General features: G+C 44.5%; 1 protein-coding gene across 3 annotated transcripts in view; it reads left to right on the forward strand.

The window, feature by feature from the left end:
* Positions 1-20,978, forward strand: part of Lrrc28 (leucine rich repeat containing 28) — a 134,706-nt gene extending 113,728 nt beyond the window's left edge. For 2 of the 3 annotated variants that reach the window (XM_059273088.1, XM_059273092.1), the window contains 2 exons: positions 887-1,046; positions 20,669-20,978. In XM_059273088.1, the coding sequence (XP_059129071.1) occupies positions 887-1,046; positions 20,669-20,741 (233 nt within the window). In that variant the 3' untranslated portion in view covers positions 20,742-20,978. Of the gene's footprint in view, positions 1-886; positions 1,047-2,254; positions 2,362-20,668 lie in introns of those variants that run through there. The other variant, XM_059273089.1, reaches the window with a different exon arrangement.
* The last annotated feature ends 606 nt before the right edge of the window (positions 20,979-21,584 follow it).

A 21,584-nucleotide genomic window follows, 5' to 3' on the forward strand; every position in this document is an offset into this window, starting at 1 on the left:
ATTCAGTTACTTACTTATATGTAAATTATATTTTTCTAAGTGGATATTGTTCATTCTGGGCAGATATAAAAGACTAAAAAGACAGTTTGTTTCCTTGCCAAGATTAGCTGGTGAGCCTCGGGTTTCTCCTCATTTTGCGCATTCCTCCTTCCATTGCGTGTTTAACGAGTATTAAAAGCTCGTGTAAACCTGTGTCAAGATGCCTGGGTGTGTATGGCAGGGCAGGGCGGGGCAGGGCGGGGCAGGGCGGGGCAGGGAGGGGGTGAGCCGGTTTGCTTAACTGTGTCCTTTGTGGCTCGGACCAAGCTGGGGAAGAGAGTTCACTATTTTTGTTCATGAGAATGAAGCAGGGAAAGCTTGGCTTCCTGGTTTTTCCCTCATTCTCTTTGACTTCCAGCATCTGATCGTTCTCAATAATTAGCCCTTTCACAATCCAGCTTTCATTGGCATTTAATTGACCAAGGGCCTGATAGCTTCAGGGAGGACGTAATGGGAGTTGGGGAGAGCCTTCAGACCTCAGCCTCCTTCAATTCTCTGACTTATGAAAGCCTGCAAACCCGCTCTGTGTCCACAGATGCCTTTTTGATCCTTGTTCCTAAAGACTATTTGATCTGATTCTTTCCTTGCCTCTGCCTCAGGACAGCTTCTAGCTGCTCTTAAAAGAGTGGATTTTCATTTTCCTTTAGTATCAAAACTATAAAAAACAGCTTTCATTTCCTAATAATGTTAGATTTTTATTGAATACCTATCAGATAGCAGAATTTTCAACATGAAGTACTTTTAACTATTTGAACTTATTTGGTAACAAAGAGAAGTATTTTCAAATGTCTAGTGTAAGGAAATAGGATTTTTCACTCATGGGCCCGATTTTTCTCTTGTGTTCCAGGTCTGAACTTTTTGTCTCCAATATCGTTACCCAGAAGTCTCCTGGAGCTGCTGCACTGCCCCCTGGGACACTGTCACCGGTGTAGTGAGCCCATGTTTACCTTCGTCTATCCCAAGCTCTTCCCCTTGAGAGAGACACCAATGGCAGGCCTGCACCAGGGGTAATCAAGTCTAAGTGGGCACTAGGGTTTACACCTGGGCCAGGAGTGCAGCGTGGGAGTGGGGGGCATGCATGGAATACACCTGGGCCAGGGGTGCAGAATGGGAGTGGGGGGCATGTATGGAATACACCTGGGCCAGGAGTACAGCATGGGGGGCATGCATGGAATACACCTGGGCCAGGGGTGCAGCATGAGGGGCCATGCATGGAATACACCTGGGCCAGGGGTGCAGCGTGGGAGTGGGGGGGGGCATGCATGGAATACACCTGGGCCAGGGGTGCAGCGTGGGGGGCATGCATGGAATACACCTGGACCAGGAGTGCAGTGTGGGAGTGGGGGGCATGCATGGAATACACCTGGACCAGGAGTGCAGTGTGGGAGTGGGGGGCATGCATGGAATACACCTGGGCCAGGGGTGCAGCATGGGGGGGGCATGCATGGAATACACCTGGGCCAGGGTGGCTAAAATCGGTGGTTCTCAACCTGTGGGTCATGACCCTTTTGGTGGGGTTTAACGACCCTTTCACAGGGGTCACCTAAGACCATTGGAAAATGGATATTTGCATTATGATTCATAACAGTAGGAAAATTATGGTTATGAAGTAGCAACAAAATCATTTTATGGTTGAGGGTCGTGACAGCACAAGGAACTGTATTAAACAGTTGCAGCCTGAGGAAGGTTGAGAACCACTGGACTAAATGAAATGTGCTTATTTTCACTACTGCAAGAAAGCCTGGCCATCCTCCTCATTTAGGCTTCGGGACAGGTACAGAGCACACAGAGCTGTGTGTGTTGTTTGGAGCAGCTCATTCATTCTGACTTGACCCCAGGTGCAAGGGGAGCCAGCCCTTGTGTTTGCCTGGCGTAGCAAAGCATGTGGCCACACTCTGTGTGCACACGTTTATTTCTGTTCTGATCTAACTCTTCCAACAGCATTCCCATGCCTCTCTATATTTCTTGGCAGAATGCCTTGAATTCATGAAGAATGTTCACTAAGTAAAATCCAAAACCCATACTGTTATTTAGAGAAAGAATGCCAGACAGTGAAAGGTAGGAGGAGAGCATTGGAAAATCCCCATGTGCCTAGCCTTGGCTTAGGGGGTTTCACATTTGATTTTTTCTTTCTTTTTTTGAGACAAGGTCTCATATAAGCTAGACCATCATGGAACTAGCTGTTTATCAGGGGAGAGCCTTACCCTCCTTCCAGGATGCTGGAATTGCAGGCATGAACCCCCACGTCCAGCTCAAGTCGGAATACATTAAAGCTAGGAAGAAGAAACAAAGTCTGATGTCCCACTTGTCTGTGGAGTATGGCGTTTGAGGTGGGAAGTTTCCAGATGGTTGTTGGTGCCAGCAAATGTTTCCACTGTGATCATTTTTGTTTGAGACGGAATCTTGTTATGTAACAACCCAGGCTGGCCTCAAACACAGGATCTTTCTGCCTCAGCCTCCTGGGGGGTGATGGGCTCACAGGTGTGCGCCACCCACCCAGCATTGTTAGGATCATTTTAGAGAACCTTTCCAGGTCTCCTGCTCTCCTTTTCTCTCTCTTTTCCTATCTTTTTTGTTTTCTTTTGTTCTTTTCTCCCAAGTCTTGGGAATAGAGCCCACAGCCTTGTGGGTATTCTAGGCAAGACTCAATACCCCCAGCCCTGTTTTTGTTTCTGAATCTATGTGGGATAGGAGATAGAGAGCAAAGACTTTGCACTGAGAACCAGGGCAGCTTGCCAAGCTTCCCTGAGCCTCAATATGGGGGACAGAACAGTCTGCATAGTTGGCCATACTTAGGATTAGCAGATGAGGATGGTAACCACCACCTGGCACACGAGAGTTACTCAGCAAATGGAGCTACCTTCTCTGGGTCTCGGCCTGCTCCTTCCCAAGCTATGCTTATTTTTTCCTTGCCCTGGATAATCCTATTTGGTATGCTTTAGGTTCCTGTTTCAACATTTTTGTATTTTTTAATGTTTTCTGCATACAGAAGCTCTCCTCTGAACCTTTTCAATTTGATGCATGTTCTGGGAAAAACAAACAAGCCCCTGATTCAGACTCATACTGTTTGTTTTACTGTATACACAATATAGTGTTGGAGGGTTTTCCACAAACATGCACCAGTTGTCTGACACTGGCTACCTGGACATGGTAGCAGATCCCACAGGCTGAGGCTCAGACCCCAAGGCCATCCACCCCATCTAGGTACCACTCACAAGCCCGAGCTAGTTTTACCTGTGCTTCTAACCAGTGAGTCCACACTGGGGCTCCCAGAGTCCCTTCTTTGGGTTCAATTAGAAATATTTAAACCAACTTATTGTAAAGACCATCCAAAGGGTATATATGCAGGATACTCAGAAGAGGTCTGGGTAAAAGTGTAAAGTGTTCTGCCCTCCCCCTGGGTATGCCAACTTCTCAGAATTCTAATGCATTCAACTGTCTGAAAGCTCCTGAACTTGTCATTGCGTTTTATGGAAACTTCACTGTATGGTCTGATTGCTAGTAGATGTGGTATGGGAATCCAACAGGTGTGTCTTTGCCTCTCTGTGCACGGGTCATCATTCTTTCCTCTAGGCTATGTGCAGCACACTTCTGGAGTGAGGAGGGTCTTAAGACTTAGGGAACTGCTGTCAGTCAAGATTAGATCAAAGTTTAATGGCCTGCTCTAATACAGAAAAGCGGGAAGAAGTCTAGCATATCTTTGGCTGGCCTTGGGAAGAACCTTCTGGGACAGGAGTCATGAACGAAACCAGTAACAACATTATACACATACATACATACATACATATATATATACATACATACATACATACATACATACATACATACATATATATACACACACACATATATATATTCACACACACACATATATATAGATATAGATATATATATATGAATGATTATTTTTAATCTTAGGTGATCACATAACCAAACTCAATGGGATTGCATTTAAGTTAAAGAGGACAGCAGACAGGTTCCCATGGAATTCTGCAGGGATTAGATTAACAAAGTAGACCCATCTGTGAAAGCAGAAGCATGAAGTAGTCAAGTGCACAGCCCAGTTCTAACTCCTCCAGCTGAGAGACCTGGGCAAACAGTTGACGGTCTCTGAGTTTCGTCTTCCCATCTACAGAACGAGGATGATGCATTCTGAGCAGTGTAGTTGTGAGGAGCACGGGGCCACTTAGTGTCACAGCTCAGGGACTTGCCATTCTTACTCTTTTACTCATTCAGCTGCAGTTAGAAATCCTCATGCATCATCGCTGTGCAGTTTCCTAGAAGACACTTCCTTAGTGCGCTCACAAAGCTGGAAACCAGTGTAGTCCGAGTGCCCATTATAAAGATCATCTTCTTATCATAGAAGTCACTAAAATAAAGTCGATTTTTGTGTTACCTTTACATGAAGTTTGGGCAACTTCATCACGATTCCATTTATGAGTACTAATCTCTCCCCTTCATCCTAGAATATGTATATGCATATTCTCAGACATAGGTGTCATAGTGTGACTCTAAAGACGAGTGTGTGAGTAGCAAGGGCCTAGGTGGGCGCCCTTTCGCTGAACAAGCCAGGGCCTTGTTTATGCAGGGATGAAGTACCGTGACATCAGCATGGGGGTCCATGGGTCATTGCTGGGGTCTGGAATTGAGAGTTTGTGGCTCTCATCTCATCCAGCAGCCTGCACTCCTTCGCCTGTGGCGAGGGACACTGAGGCAGGAGCATGGGCCCTGCTTGATAGTATTTCCTTTCTAAGTGAAGCCCAAATGCTTAAATTTCCAGTAGGTTATTGTTAGAAACAGAGTAAATATTTTCAGTACCATAAACTCTAAAAGGTTTAGATAATATTATTTTGATGTTTTATAATGTATTTAGTTTAGTTTACATTAAAACAATGTATTTTATTAGCCAGACTCTCAAGTCATGTGGACATCTGGCATTATTTTAAAAGAGAACATATTGACTGTTCTCTGAAAATACTAATGTCCATAGAAGTGTTAGTCTCTTCCTAAAGTTAACAAATTAACAATATTTCACATAAGCTGTAAGTATTAAACATTCATATATGTAACAGGGGAAGAATAGCTAGTAAATTCATGGCTTTGGATGCTATAGAAAACAACTTTTCATTTCCAAAACTTTATCATCTATTTATTAAAATTGAAGGGTTGCAGTTAATGTATCATTTATTAGACTGTAACACACATCTGGCTTTTCCCAAGCATGAAAGGGTCTCGCATGTTCTGTTTCCTAACAGGAAAGTGACTACCCCATTTTCAAGGTGGTATTAGTTCATTGGTGTGAACAGACAGCACAAGCTAGCCAACCTCACAACTGTGTTGTCTCAGGTCTAGAGGCTGGAAGCCGGAGATGAAGATGTCAGCACAGTTGGGTCTTTCCGGGGCCTTGAAAGGAGGCTCTTCCTGGTCCAGTCCTCTCTCCTTGGCTTTTGCATGGCTGTCCTGTCGCTGTTCCTACTCCCATCATCATCCCGCTGTACTTATTTGCCTGTTCAGATGGCCCCCTATCAGGAGAACACCAGCCACAGTGGATTCAGTGCTACCCCAGTGACCTTATTTTAATTATTATATGTACAAGGACAGTTTCGAACTGAGGTTTCTGTGCTAGTCAGCCCAGGCTGCTGGAGCAGAATGCTACAGATCAGGTGGCTTGAATCACAGGAATTATTTTCATATAATTCTGAAGGGTAGAAGTCACCGATCAGAGTGCCAGCTTGTTTGGGGTCTGGTGAGGGCTCCCTTCCTGGCTTACAGACAGCCAGCTTCTTACTGAGAGAAACAGAAAAGACAGCACTATCTGATGTCTCCTACAAGGGCATAACCATGTCAGAGTCCCACCCTCATGATGTCGTTGAAATACTTCCCAAAGGCTCCACATACCTTCACCTTGGAGGTTGGGGCTTCAGTATATGAATATGGAAGAGACACAAGTCAGTCTCGTAGTAGTCACGTTCTGAGATAACAGGAGATGGGACCGTTTATAAGGAATTTGGAAAAGAGAAAGCTGTACTTATAACAATCTCTAGCACATTTGAGATGAAAAAAAACCTGGAAGTTTCACTTTTTTTATAAACATTTAATTTTTTTTTTTTTACAATTTTGTGTGTGTACATTCGTATATTGTACTTTGATCATACACTACTCTTCTGTGGTCCTATTAACCCCTTCTCTCTATGTCTAATCCCCTTTATCTTCTCAGCAAATCTCCCTATGTTAATGTCCGTGTGTGTGTGTGTGTGTGTGTGTGTGTGTGTGTGTGTGTGTGTGTGTGAGAGAGAGAGAGAGAGAGAGATCTACTGCTTTTAATTGGGATTCCTTGTATGAACATGGGTGGGAGCTATTTACTTGAGGAAGGACAACTTAACAGTGGCTACATCACCTTGAAATAGGATTCCCTTTCCCCAGGAACCCGTGACATCATTCCTCATGAAGGGTGGGTTATTGGGCTCAGTCTTGTGCAGGTTTAACCACCACTGCTCTGAGTTCATGGGCACAACCACTAAAGACAGCGTTCCGTAGCAGGCTTCCCTAACTTCTGGCTCTTACGGTCTGTCCACACCCTCTTCCACAGTGTTCCCTGAGCCTTGGAGGTAGTTATATAGATACTTCATTTAGGGCTTGGCACTCAAGAGTCACTTACTCTCACCGCCTTGACCAATTAGAAGTCTCTGCTAACCATTTCCCACTGGAAACTGAAGCTTCTCTGACCATGGCTGAAAGTAACACTAAGCTATGGATATAAACATGTGTAGAGACGATTTAACAGTATGTCACCTCCTCTTTGGGTTCAGTGAATCTTCTAGAGCAGCTCATAGCTCAGGGAAGCACTTGTGTTTGCCTGTTTGTTACCAAGGAGATTCCAGAGGCTCCTGATGAGCAGCCAAAGGGAAGAATTGCACAGTGCAAGGCATGTGAGGAGTGTACCAAACCACATGCTTTTCGAGATACACTGCCCTCTACTACCAGGTGGTCCACTACCTGGAAGCTCTCCAAACCCAGTTCTTGGAATTTCTAATACATTTCATAGACGTAATAGATTAAGTCATTAGCTACTGGGAACCAGCTCAACTTAGCACTTAAGGTCTCCCCAGATGATGGGGTGGGGACAAAAGTGAAACTATGTAATTGTGCATTGGGGGTGCCAGTCAAGTTAGTAACATGCAGAGGATTCCAAGGGTTTAGGATCATTGTTAGAAAAGGAACTTGAAGACCATGTAGTTCCAGCCCCCAACGCACAGTCCATGCCTTTCTTACAAACAATTCACTGCATTCCAGTATGTAAAAGCCCCCTCCTCTTTCAGCACCAACACTTTTTTAGTTTTGTTTCCTGTAAGCCAGCTGGCCTCCGTAGTCCTAAGATTACAGACATGAGCCAACCTGTCCACCCAGACATAAGCCCACACACCTCTGGACACCTGATTTTTGACAGAGAAGTCAAAAATATACACTGGAGAAAGATGTCATCTTCAACAGTTGGTGCTGGTCAAACTGGGTGGCTACATGTAGAAGAATGTAAATAGATCCATATTTATCACCCTGCACAAAATCCAACTCAGAATGGATCAAGGACCTCAACATAAGGCTAAATACCCTATATCTGATAGAAGAGAAAGTGAGAAGTAGTCTTGAACTCATGGCAGAGGAAAAGACTTTGTGAACAGGCACTAAGACCAACAATAAATGGGGCCTCGTGAAGCTGAAAAGCTTCTGTGAGACAAAGGACACCATCATTCAGGCAAGGCGGCAGGCTACAGAATGGCAAGATCTTAACTAATTATACACCCAGTAGAGGATTAACATCTAAAATAGAAAAAGAACTGAAAAACTGAACATCAAGAAAACAATTAACCCAATTTAGAAAAGCAGGGTACACAACTAAACAGAGTTCTCAAGATGAAATACAAATAGCTGAGAAACACTTGAAGAAATGTTGAGCACCTTCAGTGTGGGAGTCTGTCGGAGTCCTGCTCTGACCTGTTGAAGGGTTCTTAGGTGGAGGAGAGAGGAGTGAGGAAATATTAGGTAGAAAGATAGAAATAGATGATAACAAAGACAGAGACCCAGGATAGCTTTGGGAGGGCCCTGGGTCAATACCCAGTCACCCAGAGGTTTAATCAAAAGGGCTTTTTATAATATGCCAAGGGGAGAGACAAAAGACCTCCCCCTTGCAAGATCAAAGCACACCATACAGCCAAGTGTAGACCCTTCCAAACACCTGGTAAACACGTCCATGGCCAAATCATCCCATTATTCAGCCCTGCTGGGTAAAGCAAGCCCAGATTCTCTGACCCTGAGTAAGGTCTCACTAGGAAGCCTTTGTGGGCCACTACACTTCAGCATCAACTATTAGGTGCAAATTCTTGTCTTAAACATTGTTTAAATTAGGTATGGGCAGAGCTTAGACTGTACCTCCTTCTAGGCAAAACTCCTTTCCATCCGCAAACAGGAAAGCAGACAGTGTCTCTCTTCCCACTGTATGTTGTGGGACAGGTGGAAGGCCACATGGCCCCCTTGAAAGGAAAAAAGAGATCCCAGTTTCTAACAAGTTCAAGTCCCCAAGGGCTCCATGTTTTCTCTGTCTTCTTGGCCCTGTAGCAAAATGGCCCCGCCCCTCAGACCTGGTAAGCCAAAGAATTGAGATGGCCCCACCTCGAGCTGATTCTTTTCTTCAAGCATAGCATGCTTGCAGCCAAGATAGCTCTTGAGCCCATTTTGACTCATGGGACCCAAATGTCTTACAGTCTTCCTCCCTCTTACTGTTTCTTTGACCTGTCCAGACCGAGGAGGCAGCAGCATCTCTGATGAAGTGACCCACAGTCGCACACCTGATCTCTTTGCTGAAAGTTGTACCACTACACCATACTCACCATTTTGTTCAAGAAAGCTTGAGAATTTTACAGATCTTCAAGGTCTGCCTCATGTTTGCTTAGCAATTAATTTCCCTGCTTGCTTTCTCTCCCCTTGCATCTTACTGTCAGCAACAAGAGGTCAAGTGGTGCATTTAGCTCTTGGCTTAGAGACCACTGATAAGTTATTTCAATATCACCTGGAAGGTCTGCATTCTGCCTGAGAGAGCACAACTCAGTCACAAGTATGCTGCCTCATAGCAGAGATCACCCCTGGTTTCCCAGGCTGTGTTCCTATTTCTTCCCAGGAGCACGCTCAGTGTTGAGTTCTAGTGGCATTGTGTTCATGACAGCTGTGCATCCTGAAGCAGTAAAACTGCCCTCCGCAGTCCCCATCTTTGCTCAGTCTTTGCTCACCACATTCCCCTTTTTTCTTTCGATAGGCTTTTTCTATCATGCACCTCAAAGCCTTCCAGCCTCTACCTGTTATCCAGGGTGGGCACCTTCTCCACATTCCCCAGTTTTCATTACAGCAAGCCAACACTTCACTGTAGCAAGTTCTCAGAGAGATTTTCTTTTTCCTCTCAGAATGAGAAGGGGAGAGAGAGAGAGAGAGAGAGTTGTTATGGAATAATCTTTTTGTACACTGTGAAGATGTGTCTTTGCCAAGGTACCTTCTGATCGGTTTAATAAAGAGCCAAATGGCTGATGGCTAGGCAGGATTTTAGGGGCAGGGAGAATGCTGGGAAGAAGAAGGGCAGAGTCTCGGGAGTTGCAAGGAGACTTGAGGGGCTGCTATTCACAACCGCAGGATGGGCTAAGAGTGGAAACTCATAGGACTTGATGCTGCGGAGTAGCAGCTGGGAGATGCAGGCAGGGTTTCTTGTCTTGGGGAGAATGTCTTCTATACCTTTGCTTTTAAGATTAATTGGAAGAGGTTTGTCAACTTTATGGGAAGGGTGATCTGCTTAACTCGTTTCTGTACATTTAAATATTAATCACATCTAAAAACAATAACCGTGGCAACACTGAGACTGATTAACCTAAACAGTTGAGGCCCATAGCCTAAGCAGTTTGGCATAAAAGCAGCCCTAAAAGGTCTCACTTAAATCATCAGGGTGTTCAGAAACACCGCCTGCATGGCTCTCTCCATAATGCTGAGTTCAGTTTTGCATAGCAGATAGTACAAAGTGCATTTGGGTTTGGTGGTTAATAACTCTGCTTTTGTGCAGTTGGGGCCTGAGGATGCAGAGAAAAGACCTGGCACCAGGTGCTCCAGCTTGGAAGGAGATTGATAACCTGTAATACATCTCTTCGCACTATATGACAGTCTAAGGTGCCTCCTTGCTCAGCTGTTGCTAAGTTGAATCATATGCCTCAGCACTTCCATGTGGTCTGGCGTAACTGTAATCCTCTTTTTACCAAGTCCTAGTCTCATGGTGGAGCTGGGATTTGAACTCTAGCAGTCAGCCTCCAACTCTGCATTTTAACCACTGTATTGTACAATGAGAATACTGTTTTTCAAATGGTATTCAAAAGCAAAACTAGGCCGGGCGGTGGTGGCGCACGCCTTTAATCCCAGCACTCGGGAGGCAGAGCCAGGCGGATCTCTGTGAGTTCGAGGCCAGCCTGGTCTACAAAGTGAGTTCCAGGAAAGGTGCAAAGGTACACAGAGAAACCCTGTCTCGAAAAACCAAAAAAAAAAAAAAAAAAAAAGCAAAACTAGTATTCCCTACTCTGAGCAACTGCTTTTGGAATGCACATGTGTAGCCAGTCACTCAGCACATGCCTTTAATCCCAGCACTCGAGAGGCAGAGGCAGGCAGATCTCTGAGTTCAAGGCCAGCCTAGTCTACAAAGTGAGTTCCAGGATAGCCAGGGCTGTTAACACAGAGAAACCCTGTCTTGGGAGAGAGAGAGAGAGAGAGAGAGAGAGAGAGAGAGAGAGAGAGAGAGAGAGAACACACATATGTATATGTATATCTGTAAGCATTTTAGTACATGCACTAAAAATTCTGGAAGGATGTCAGTTCAACTGTTTATGTGATTACCCTTGGAGGGAGGAATTGGGAATTACGAGGTTTGAGGTCAGGAGGTGCCTAACACTGTTTTGTGTTCCTGCAACAAAATCCCCGAGGCAGGGTGTTTTATAAAGAACTGAGGTTTGCTCTGCTGATAGTTACAGAGACTCAAAAGTGTGGATCTAGCGTCTGGTGAGCTGTGGTGGCATCTCAGTGACAGAAGGACATGTGATGAGGCAGGAAGCGAAGACGCGGCAGCAGGCAGGCTTGCCCTTTCATATTCCACAGCTGAGATCAGGCTCATTCCCATGTGATAGGTGATGTCTTAGTCAGTGTTCTGTTGCTATTAAAAGATACTCTGACCACAGGAACTCTTCTAAAGGAAAGCATTTAATTGGGGTTTGCTTACATTCAGAAATTTAGTCCATTATCATCACAGTGGGAAGCATGGCAGCACCCAGGCAGACATGGTGCTGGAGAGGTAGCTGAGAGTTGTACATCCTGATCTGTAGGCAGCAGGAAGAGAAACACTGGGCCTGGCTTGAGCATTGGAAACCCCAAAGCCCACCTCCAGTGACACACTTCCTCCGACAAGGCCACACCTCCTAATGTCTATCAAGTAGTGCCACTCCCTAATGACCAAGCGTTCAACTACGTGAGCCTATGGGGGCCATTCTTGTTCAATCCACCACAGGTGTCACCCCTTCATGACAGTGAAGCTTCCATTTCTTAAAGGTTCTGCCAACCATGACATTGTACTGGCAACCAGGCTGCCGGCAATTAGCTTCTGGGGGAAGCTACAGCCAGAACATAGAGGGCACACTTGCATTTTTAATTTTCAACCGTGTATGCACTCAGAGGATTGTTTTTACAGTTCTACGAAGAAAACTTTGAAGTTAAGGGGTGTGTGTGTGTGTGTGTGTGTGTGTGTGTGTGTGTGTGTATGTGTGTGCCTGTGTGTGTGCGCATGCATGAGATATGCATGGGTGTGGGTTCACAGGTATCACAACATGTCTGTGGAGGTCAGAGCACATCTTTGAGAAGTTGGTTCTCCCACCTTGACATGAGCTCCAGGGATTGGGCTCAGGTCTCTCGTCCAGTATAGCAAGTGCCTTTTCCACTGAGCCATCGTGCTGGCTCTAGACAAAAAAAAAAAAAAAAAAAAAAAAATCTGATTAATCAGAATGTTTTAAGATATATGCATAAAAGTATACATAATGTCATCTGAACTTTGTCTATGAGCATGAACATTTGTGTTTATGGGCATGTACACGTGTGTACATGTCACGTATAATGATTGATTTTGAAATTGAAACTTCCTAATTGCTAAAACATCAGTAGGCCGATGACCTCTTGAAATACTTTCACGTTAGTTCTGCATCTCAGAAGGTTCAGCCCTCCGTGCATTGACTTACGCGCCCACTGGGCCTGTGGTAGGAGGCCGCTCAGTGGCTCTGCTCAGGCTGATGTTGGGGTGGAGTGGGCACCCTGAGTCCTCGCAGCCAGTGACTACGTGAGTGCTGCAGATGTAGGGCCAGTGTGCCCGGGGATCGGGACCGGGGACCCGTTGTTAGGGGTGCACAGCCGTCTTGGTCTTAGGATTTCCTTTCAATTTTCAGACCAGTGGAATGTTCCCTTCTCCTGTTTGTCAGAGGCTTACTTTTTAATAATCTCTTCCAGACAGTTCTTTCCTGGTTTGGTCTTTTATGAAATGTCTCATATTTCCTTGCCTTCTCTGTTATCCATATCACTTCCTTCTATAAGGCCAAGTAATATCGGTAATACATTGTTTGCATGGATGTTTGGGCATTTCATTTTCTTCTAAGAGGAAACCTGTTTATTGACACTCTCTTAAGGTAACTTATGAAATGTCCCACAAGAAAAATGCCCAACAGATACTTAAGCTTGTTTTGTTTATATTTCCCCCATATTGGGGTGGAAGCTAGGACCTCTCATGCTAGGCATGCACTGGACCTAGCTATATCCCCCGCACTCTTCATTTTGTGTTTTGAGGCAGGATCTCCTAAGTTGCCCAGACTGGCCTTGAACTTGCTGTCCTCCTGCATCGGCTTTCTGGGTAGCCGGGATCACAGGCCTGTGTCTCTCCCCAGCAGTTGTTTGTTGATAATTGTTTCTTTCTTATTACACTATTCAAAAATTACAGATAGACCACCTAGTGTGTGCTGTGCTCTGTCCTGGGAATTTACTGTAACTCAATCACCTAATTCTCACTCCCAGAGTCTGGGGCAGCCTCTGGCTCTGCACAGAGATGTTCTCTTGAGAAAGTCTCTGATGGCATAAATGTGACGGATGTATATGATGAGCTGTTTGCTAGGTGACTCTTCCACAAGTTATGTGCGTGGGACTTTGTCCTATCAGCTCTTATAAATATTATTTTTCTTTTGGCTTGAATTTCTGTAATGAGTCAAAGATATGCTTTTGATTTTTAATCAGGAAACACATTTACGAGAGAAAATCCCACATTTCTCATGATGCCTGTGGGCTCCAGTTTGTGCCAGCGGCATTGTGGTTCATCTCATAAGGAATCATCATAGTTGTGTGTTGAAAAACTAGCTCAAATGCTCTTTCTTCTGCCTCAGCTGTGAATACACACAGATTCGACGGCTGCGTAATGCCTTGTGTTCTTTGTAACTCGTCAGCAGTCTTTCCTAACTGGAGCTATTGCTTAGCTCAGTTCCTCCCCTAAAACCCCGAAGCCTCTGGGGCCACAGTGAGCACACACTCTGGTGGTGGTGGTGCTGGTGCTGGTGCTGGTGCTGGTGCTGGTGCTGGTGCTGGTGCTGGTGGTGGTAGATTCACCAGTAGACTTGTGACAACTCTACCATTAATACAGTAAACAGACACAGCCAGCTGCTACAGGAGCATCTCAGAAGCAGAGAAGTGTGCAGCCTTGCCATGTCCTGGTAGCACAGGTAGAACACCTCCAGGTCACTCTCTCTGCCAGGCCCAGGCCGTCACAGACTGCTTTTGCTTAGAAGCTTAACTTTGAAAAGCCTGATGGTTACAGTATTAAGGATGGTATCCTTGCTATGAAGGATCTGGCTAACATGTGGCCTTGTTAGCCTGCCTCAGCAGCTAAGTGTGTACTGCTCTTGCAGAGGACCTGAGTTTGGTTCCCGGCACCTATGTTGAGCAGCTCACAACCACTTGTAACTCCAGCTCCAGAGGCATCCAATGCCTTCAGCCTCTGAGGGTACCTGTACTCACATGTACCTGTCTACACACAAGCACATGCATACACACAATTACAACTCAAAATAAATCTTACAAGGAAGAGTCTGGTTTTATCAGCTAATTCTCCAAAATGCATCATATGCTTAAGATCTTTTGTGTCTGAAAGCATTTTCCTTGTGACTTATACAAATGTGTGTATTCTGATGTTGAATGAAATAACGAAGGCTAGAGTTCTGACTTTAATCATTCAGCAGGACAGGGACATAGCTCAGCAGTAGAGTGCTTGCCTAGTATGTGTGAGTCCCTGAATTCAACCACCCCAGCACTATCGAAAAAAAGAAAGAAAAGAAGAGAAAAGAAACAATTACAAGAAGGGCAAAATATCTAACAGGAAGTTTATGTAATTTCCTGAGTTAAGAGAAACAATTCCAGCCAGGCTTGGTGGTTCAGGACCAGGGAGTATCTGAGGCAGGAGGATTGCAAGTCCAGCATCTTCTGGGCTGTAGAGTGAGTTCATGGTCAGCCTGGAAAACATAATAAGAAGGAAGACCATGTCTCCAGGTGAAAGTAAAAAGACAGCTGGGAGTACAGCTGAGTGGAGAGCACTTGACTAGCATGTGCCCGCCTTAGGTTCGGTTCCTGGTACCGTGGAAGGGAGCGCAGTAAAGTGAAATTCTCTTACTGCATTTTCACTTTTTAAAAGACAGCTTTGTTTGTCTGGTTTAATTATTTTCGTTTTATGTTTGTTTTTTGAGACAGAGTCTCTTGTAACCCATGCTAGCCTGAAACTTACTCTGTAGCCCAGACTAGCCTTGAACTTGTACTGGTGCCACCTGCCCTTTGAGGTAGGTAGGTCTTGTATCTCAATTAACTTAACATAGAGTCCCTAACAGACATGCCCACGGGTTTGTTTCCGTGATTCTAAATCCTGTTGATTGACAGTCGAGGTCAGCCATGCCTGTTACTAGTGCACCTGGGAAGCTTTTCTGGGATTCTGGTCTGTTTCATTGGTCTGTCTCTCTCGGCCAGCACCAAACTGCAGCTCTAATAGGCTTAACAGATAGAGTGACAGCGCTACTTTATCCTTCCCTTGGAAGTTGCTTTAGGTCTGGCTTCTTTCGTTTTAGTTTTTGGTTTTTAGCTTTTTCTTGAGTCTTGTTGGTTGGTTGATTGGTTGGTTGGTGTTTGGATTTTCTATGAGAATTGCATCTAGCCTGTTAGATCGTTTTGTACAGACTTGATGTTTTTACAGTTCTGAATTTTCTAAGAAATGCAGTGCGTCTCTACGGATTGAGCCTTGCCTTTACTTCTTTATCAGCATCTAGGAACATCAGCATACAAATCCTAAATGCTTTGTTTATAACCAAAGATTTCGTTTCCTTTCTGTCCTCAAAAATTGTTTTTTTCCTCCAATTTCCACGTGTTCATTGTTCAGATAAAGAAATAGACTTGGTTTTTGCAATTGTCTTGTACGCTGTAGTTTACTAGGGTTTTTTGAAGTATTTTTGTAGATTACATGGAATTTTCTGCATAGGCAGTTATGTCTTGCCATCTGCCAATAAATAATATCTTCCCTTCTGTTGCCTTTTTTCTTGCTTTATCACAGTGGTCAGCGTTTCTAGAGCTGTGCTGCGGTTTGGGAGTAACTCCTTGCCTTTCTCACCATCGTCTTCAGGGAAAACCATGTTCTCTTTCATTGCTAAGTAGAATGGTAACAGCATTTACTTTTCAATATACTCTTTTTAACAGATTGAGGAGGATTTCCTGTATTTGTATATAGGAAAAAATTCTTAAGGGTGAAAAGTGTGTTTTGTCAAATGCCTTGTCTCTTTTTATTTCTCTCTTTAAGATTTATTTGTTTTTCTTTATGTGTGTGACTATTTGCCTGTGTATATGTATGTGCACAATGTACATGCCTATTGGATCCCTGGAACTGGAGTTACATATGGTTGTGAATCACCATGTGGGTGCTGGGAATGGTATCCAGGCACTCTGCAAGAACAACAGTGTTCTCAGCCTCTGAGGCATCTCTACAGCCCTTTCTTTGTTTTAGAGGTATGGGGTCTTATTCTGCAGTCCTGGCTGGCCTAGAACTCACTACATAGCCCAAGCCAGCTTCTAACTCGTGAGAGTCCTCCTGTCCTATCCTCCCAGTTCTAGGAGTCTAAACATGAACCACTACTCCCACCTCAAATGCTTTTTGTAAGTATTGATAAGATCATTTGGTAGTCCTTGTTTAGCTTGTTGATATATTGATACATTCAAATATTCAGTCACCTTATTTGGTGAATCAAGATAATACTGTCCTCATGAGTTGGGAACTCTTCTTTTTCTGTAAAGGAAATTGTATTAAAATGCCGCCTCCTCCTCCTCCTCCTCCTCCTCCTCCTCCTCCTCCTCCTTCTTCTTCTTCTTCTTCTTTTGGTTTTTTGAGACAGGATTGATGTAGAGGGAATCTTAGAAGGTCTTATTAATAAAATCAAACCTGAGTCAGGTATTTGTATCTAGTGGCTGTTCTGTCTCTGACCCTAGATAACTTTATTAGAGTGTACAATATTTTGGGGAACACAATACCACCACATTTCCCCTTTTTTGTCTAAAATTTAAAAAAGCTTATAACTAATACAAGAAAAATTATAACCAATAAGTATATACAATATACACAGTCAAGATTACATTAACGATGTCTAGTCCATTAACATTTGACAGATTCAGACAAAAAAACTCCATTAATATATAACAATGTCCAGTCCAGTAACATTTGACAAATTCAGACAAATTTTCATTACTTATCTTATTTAAAACAAGTAGTTCCTTTTTAAAAGTATTTTTTCTTTTCATAATAGATTCAGTAATCTACCTTTTGTCATTTTTATATATTCTCCTTTTTCTTTTTAGTGTAGATTCAGTGATCTACCCATTTATCCTATTATTTCTTTATCTTTTTTCTCAGAGTACATTCGATGATCTATCTCATATCTATATTCTCTTTTTCTTTTTGCTTTTTAGGGGTGAAGATATCTTTAGGGAATCCTGAAAATAATTTTTTTGGGTTAATTGTCAAGTCCTGTATCATTTGTTCAATCTCTGCATATTAAGAAAGTGCAAGGCTTGTCTCAAGTCTTTGTTCAAGTAGTCTGTCAGGCTGGATCATCTCAGCTAGCCATCTCAAAATTGTCCTGAGTAGTTTGTAGTCCAAAGTCGATATTTTGGTGGTGTTAGTCAGCTTAATGGCTTTATCATAGTCCATATGGAATCATCAGTGTAGAATCCTGTCATTTTTTTTGAAGATTTCAAAGTCACTGTTAGGTGTGGTCATGGTTCCCTGCAGACTTTTTGTGTGTGTGTGTGTGTGTGTGTGTGTGTGTGTGTGTGTGTGTGTGTGTGTGTACCTCCTCTGTGGTTTGGAGCAATCACAGTCTGATAAAAGTCTGTCTCTTGCCCCACGTTGGGGACCAGATATAGAGGGAATCTTAGAAGGTCTTATTAATAAAATCAAACCTGAGCCAGGTATTGGGGTGAACTGGAAGATCAGAGAACCAGAACAAGCCACAGCTAACCTTACCTGGCCAACTTCTCAGCTGGTCTTGTTTCCTCAGACTGGAAGCGTCTGTGTCCTCATCTCAGTGGCTCTCAGCTGAACTGCTGCTCGAAAGCCTAAAAGCTTAACCAGCCAAAATGCTTAACCAGGCCAAATGCTTAACCAGCCAAATGCTTGTAGTTTCTGGTCCTCATGCCTTTTATACCTTTTGGCTTTCTACCACCACTCCCTGGGATTAAAGGCTCGATTTCTGGGATTAAAGGCGTGTGTCACTATGCCTTGCTGTTTCCAATGTGGCCTTGAACTCACAGAGATCCAGACGGATTTCTACCTCTGGAGTGCTAGGATTAAAGGTGTGAGTGCCACCATTTTCTAGCCTTTGTATCTAGTGGCTGTTCTGTCTCTGGCCCCAGATAAGTTTATTAGGGTGCACAATATTTTGGGGAACACAATACCACCACAGATTTCTCTGTGTAGCTTTGGAGCCTTTCTCAGAACTCACTCAGGGCTGACCTCAAACTCACAGAGATCTGCCTGCCTCTGCCTCTCAAATGCTGGGATTAAAGGTGTGTGCCACCACTGTCAGGCTAAAACGCCTTCTTATTTAGGATTCTCTTAAAAAACAAAAAACAAAAAACCTATCCGGTAATGGAATAGCTTTTAAATCACAAATCTAGCTCTGTCCGTGGTCATAGGTTTCCATGGGCTGTCTACCTCCTCTTGCCAAGTTGAGTTTTGGTCATTTGTGATCTTCAAGACAGTGATCTTCCAGGTTGACAAGTTTCTGTATTCAAAATGGTCAGTGTGTCCCTTCCAGCTTTTAGTAGCTGTGAGATCTGTAGTGATAGTTCTGGTTTCCGGAAGAATTGTGTGCCATCTCTGTCTGCCTTGATAAAGGCTTTGAACAATAGACCTACATCTCAGAGGTGACTTTGATCCTTTTGCTTCCTTTTCTTTCTGTCTCCTGCTGGCTTCCCTGTGACGTTCCATCACGCCAAGCCTTACCCCCTCTAAGGTCTAAAGAGGGGTTCCAGCCTCTTGTCTCATCATCTCACTGAGTCCAGGCATCTGCAGTCCGTTCCCTGATGATCTGGTAACACACTGAACACGGGGCCTAGGTAAAGTGCCCTTGTTGGCCAAATTCAGCCGTCTGCTTGGTTTCTTTGGCTCAGGTGCTTAGAATCCAGGTCTCATGTGCTCCAGCTTCTCACAGGGACAATACGGCAAGACTCCTTTAGTGTGTGTGTTACCTCCCGATCTTGGATGGTGCTGGGATTTTACTCTTTATGGCCCTGCAGGCCTTGAGTATTGGTGATGGTAGTTCTTGCCTAAATAGATCGGCACTTCCTTTTCAGACAGCCATCCTACATGAAGCCGCTGAAACCTTTTCATGTGAAGGAACACTAATTTTCTTAGAAGAATCTGTCCACTGATGGACTGATTCGTTTCCAGTATGAAGAAATCTCTAGAAGCTCCAGGTTCTTAGATTGGTTCTGTCCAAAGCCTCAAGTTCCTGTCCTCACTTTGCCTTAGGATACTTCATATAGTCATTTTTCCTAGAGTGGAGCAGTAGATGATGCGCAAATGTGACAACTGGAGCTGGAATCCTCAGCACCCACAGAAAGCTGTGTTGGCATAGCAGCCCCCAGGAGTCAGAGATGGAATCCCCGAGGGAGCCGAGCAGCCAGTCTAGCTGAATTGGAACCCTGCCTCAGTATAGAAGGTGGAAAGATCAAGGGAGATGCAGAGTGTCGGCCTCTGGCCCCACACATTTATGCACACATGTGCATCCCGTACATATTCTAACAGGCGCCCACACTACACACACTTACACATACACCAAGTCAGAACACCTTTACCTGACATGTGATTTGCTGTATTGGGCTTCAGCCGTGTTCTTCAGCTCATGAGAAAATGATTCCTTTAGGGTCACCATAGAAATTCTCTTGCCGTGTCTTGAACTGAGATTGGAAGACACTAAGCATATCTGGTTTTTGGTTAGGTGTTTGTTTGGTTGGTTGGTCTTTAATTCTTTTCAGTCAGAAAAGGCCATCTCACCCCCACAGACTGTGAACTCTCCTTGGTGCCATAACTGTTGAATGTTCCAAGCACTTACTCTTCCAGAGTCTTGCCATTTACTGTCATTCTGCCTGACACTTTGACAAGGTAGTCTGTAGAAGTTCCTTTCCAGGACCACAGAGAACGGCAGAGTTAGGGTCAAGTGCTGAACAGTCAGCATAGGCTGTCCTGTGAAAGCAAGAGACTACTCTCCCCTGACCAGAGGATGGCTGTGGGTGGAAGGAGAAGGCCTCTAAGAGCCTGCACTGTCCAGAGCACATGAGGAGCCCCAGGGAACTCATGAGTCATCATGCAAAGGTACCCAAGCAAGAGTTTGAGAAGAGCTTCTCTGTTATGTAAGGCCTTCGAGTCACATATGCAGACTCTGAAATTACACCGAGTGAATGTGTCAGTAGGATAAACTCCTTCAAATGGTAGTACTTAAGCTGCGGTATGTATGTATGTATGCTTTGTGCTAAATTGGTGGTGCTTTTTATTTTCTTTTTATATTGTTGTTGTTGTTGTTGTTGTTTTGAGACAGGATCTAACTGTAGCCCAGGCTGCCCTAGAACTCATAGCAGTCCTCCTGCCTCAGTTGTCCAGGTCCTGGGAATATAGATGTGAAACGCTGCCCTGAGCTGCGACTTTGAGAATGTAGTTCGAGTTCTTTGATGGCCCTGTTGGCTTTGAAAGATGGAAAAGCTCTTCCCTTAGCTGTTTATAGGGACGGTGTGTCATCCAAACCCCACCATTGGAGGAAGAACACATGCACACACATGCCTCACCTGCTGCTGCCTGGGCTTGAAAACAGCATCTGACATCCTACGTTTCTATAACACAGCCTGCTGTTCATGCCGCCTCACTTGTTCTAACAAAGAAAGGCTGTCTCCAGTGGGGAAGAACCGCTGCTTTTCTCCTGAGCTAACAGTGCTCTCTTCCCCCATCCCCCAGGAGGACAACTGTTGGCTTCGTGGCTTACTGCTGCTCCACCCAGTGTCTGCAGACTTTTGACCTGCTGAGCTGATGAACACTCAAGAGCCTTAGCACTGCCAGCTCAACCCTGCAGTGGCCTGCTGTCGCCCAGCGTGCGTGGTGGGGCCAGGAGAGTCCAGCCAGACGGAACAGACCCTTCCATCCCGTCCTGCCCTGTCCTGTCCAGTGCGGAGGCATGCCGAACTCTCTGGAAATGTCCTGATTGGGCTTCACAACTAAAAGGCCTTCACCCTGCCCTCAAGTTGGAATATATCCTCCCCCAAATTAAGGACATTTTGTCTTCTGTGTTTTTCTTTTTATGTGAGTGTGTCTCATACATAAACTATTTAGTCAGATGAGCTTCCCCACATCTAATTTAAAGCGAGTTGCAGTTCCCTGAAGAACTCTTAATTTGATAATAGAACCAAATTAACTGTTGGCCAACATACCTTTGGTGATGATCCTTCTGTCTCTCCCCAGAGGATTATTCCCCTGGTGATTATTCTCGAAGTCTTCTCCATTGGAAACTTGTCAGTTTCTAGAGTCTCAGCAACCCCTATGGCCTCAGCAGTCCTGCCCAGCAGGGCAGGGCGCCCGGGCTGGCGCGGCTAGGCTCCTGCAGAGGTGCAGCAGGCTCCGGAGCACACGCCCTCTGGAAAGTTCCTGCCTTATTTCTAAGTTTTGCAACCTATGAAGACATTTTTGAAAGGGATTTAAAAACAAAAAATGTAGATACTAATTAAATACACTCTTGTTCTAAGCTAGTACAGGAAAACAAGTTTTGAAATGTCAGGGGGTTTTGCTAAGATTTTCTTATATATCATTGGGAGGTTTGAGGCCCCTGATCTTCTGCTGCGGATGAGGCTTAGTGGTATTTACCCCTACGTGAAATCAT

Source organism: Peromyscus eremicus, chromosome 1 (assembly GCF_949786415.1).
Source record: "Peromyscus eremicus chromosome 1, PerEre_H2_v1, whole genome shotgun sequence".
In the NCBI taxonomy this organism is placed as follows: Eukaryota; Metazoa; Chordata; class Mammalia; order Rodentia; family Cricetidae; genus Peromyscus; species Peromyscus eremicus.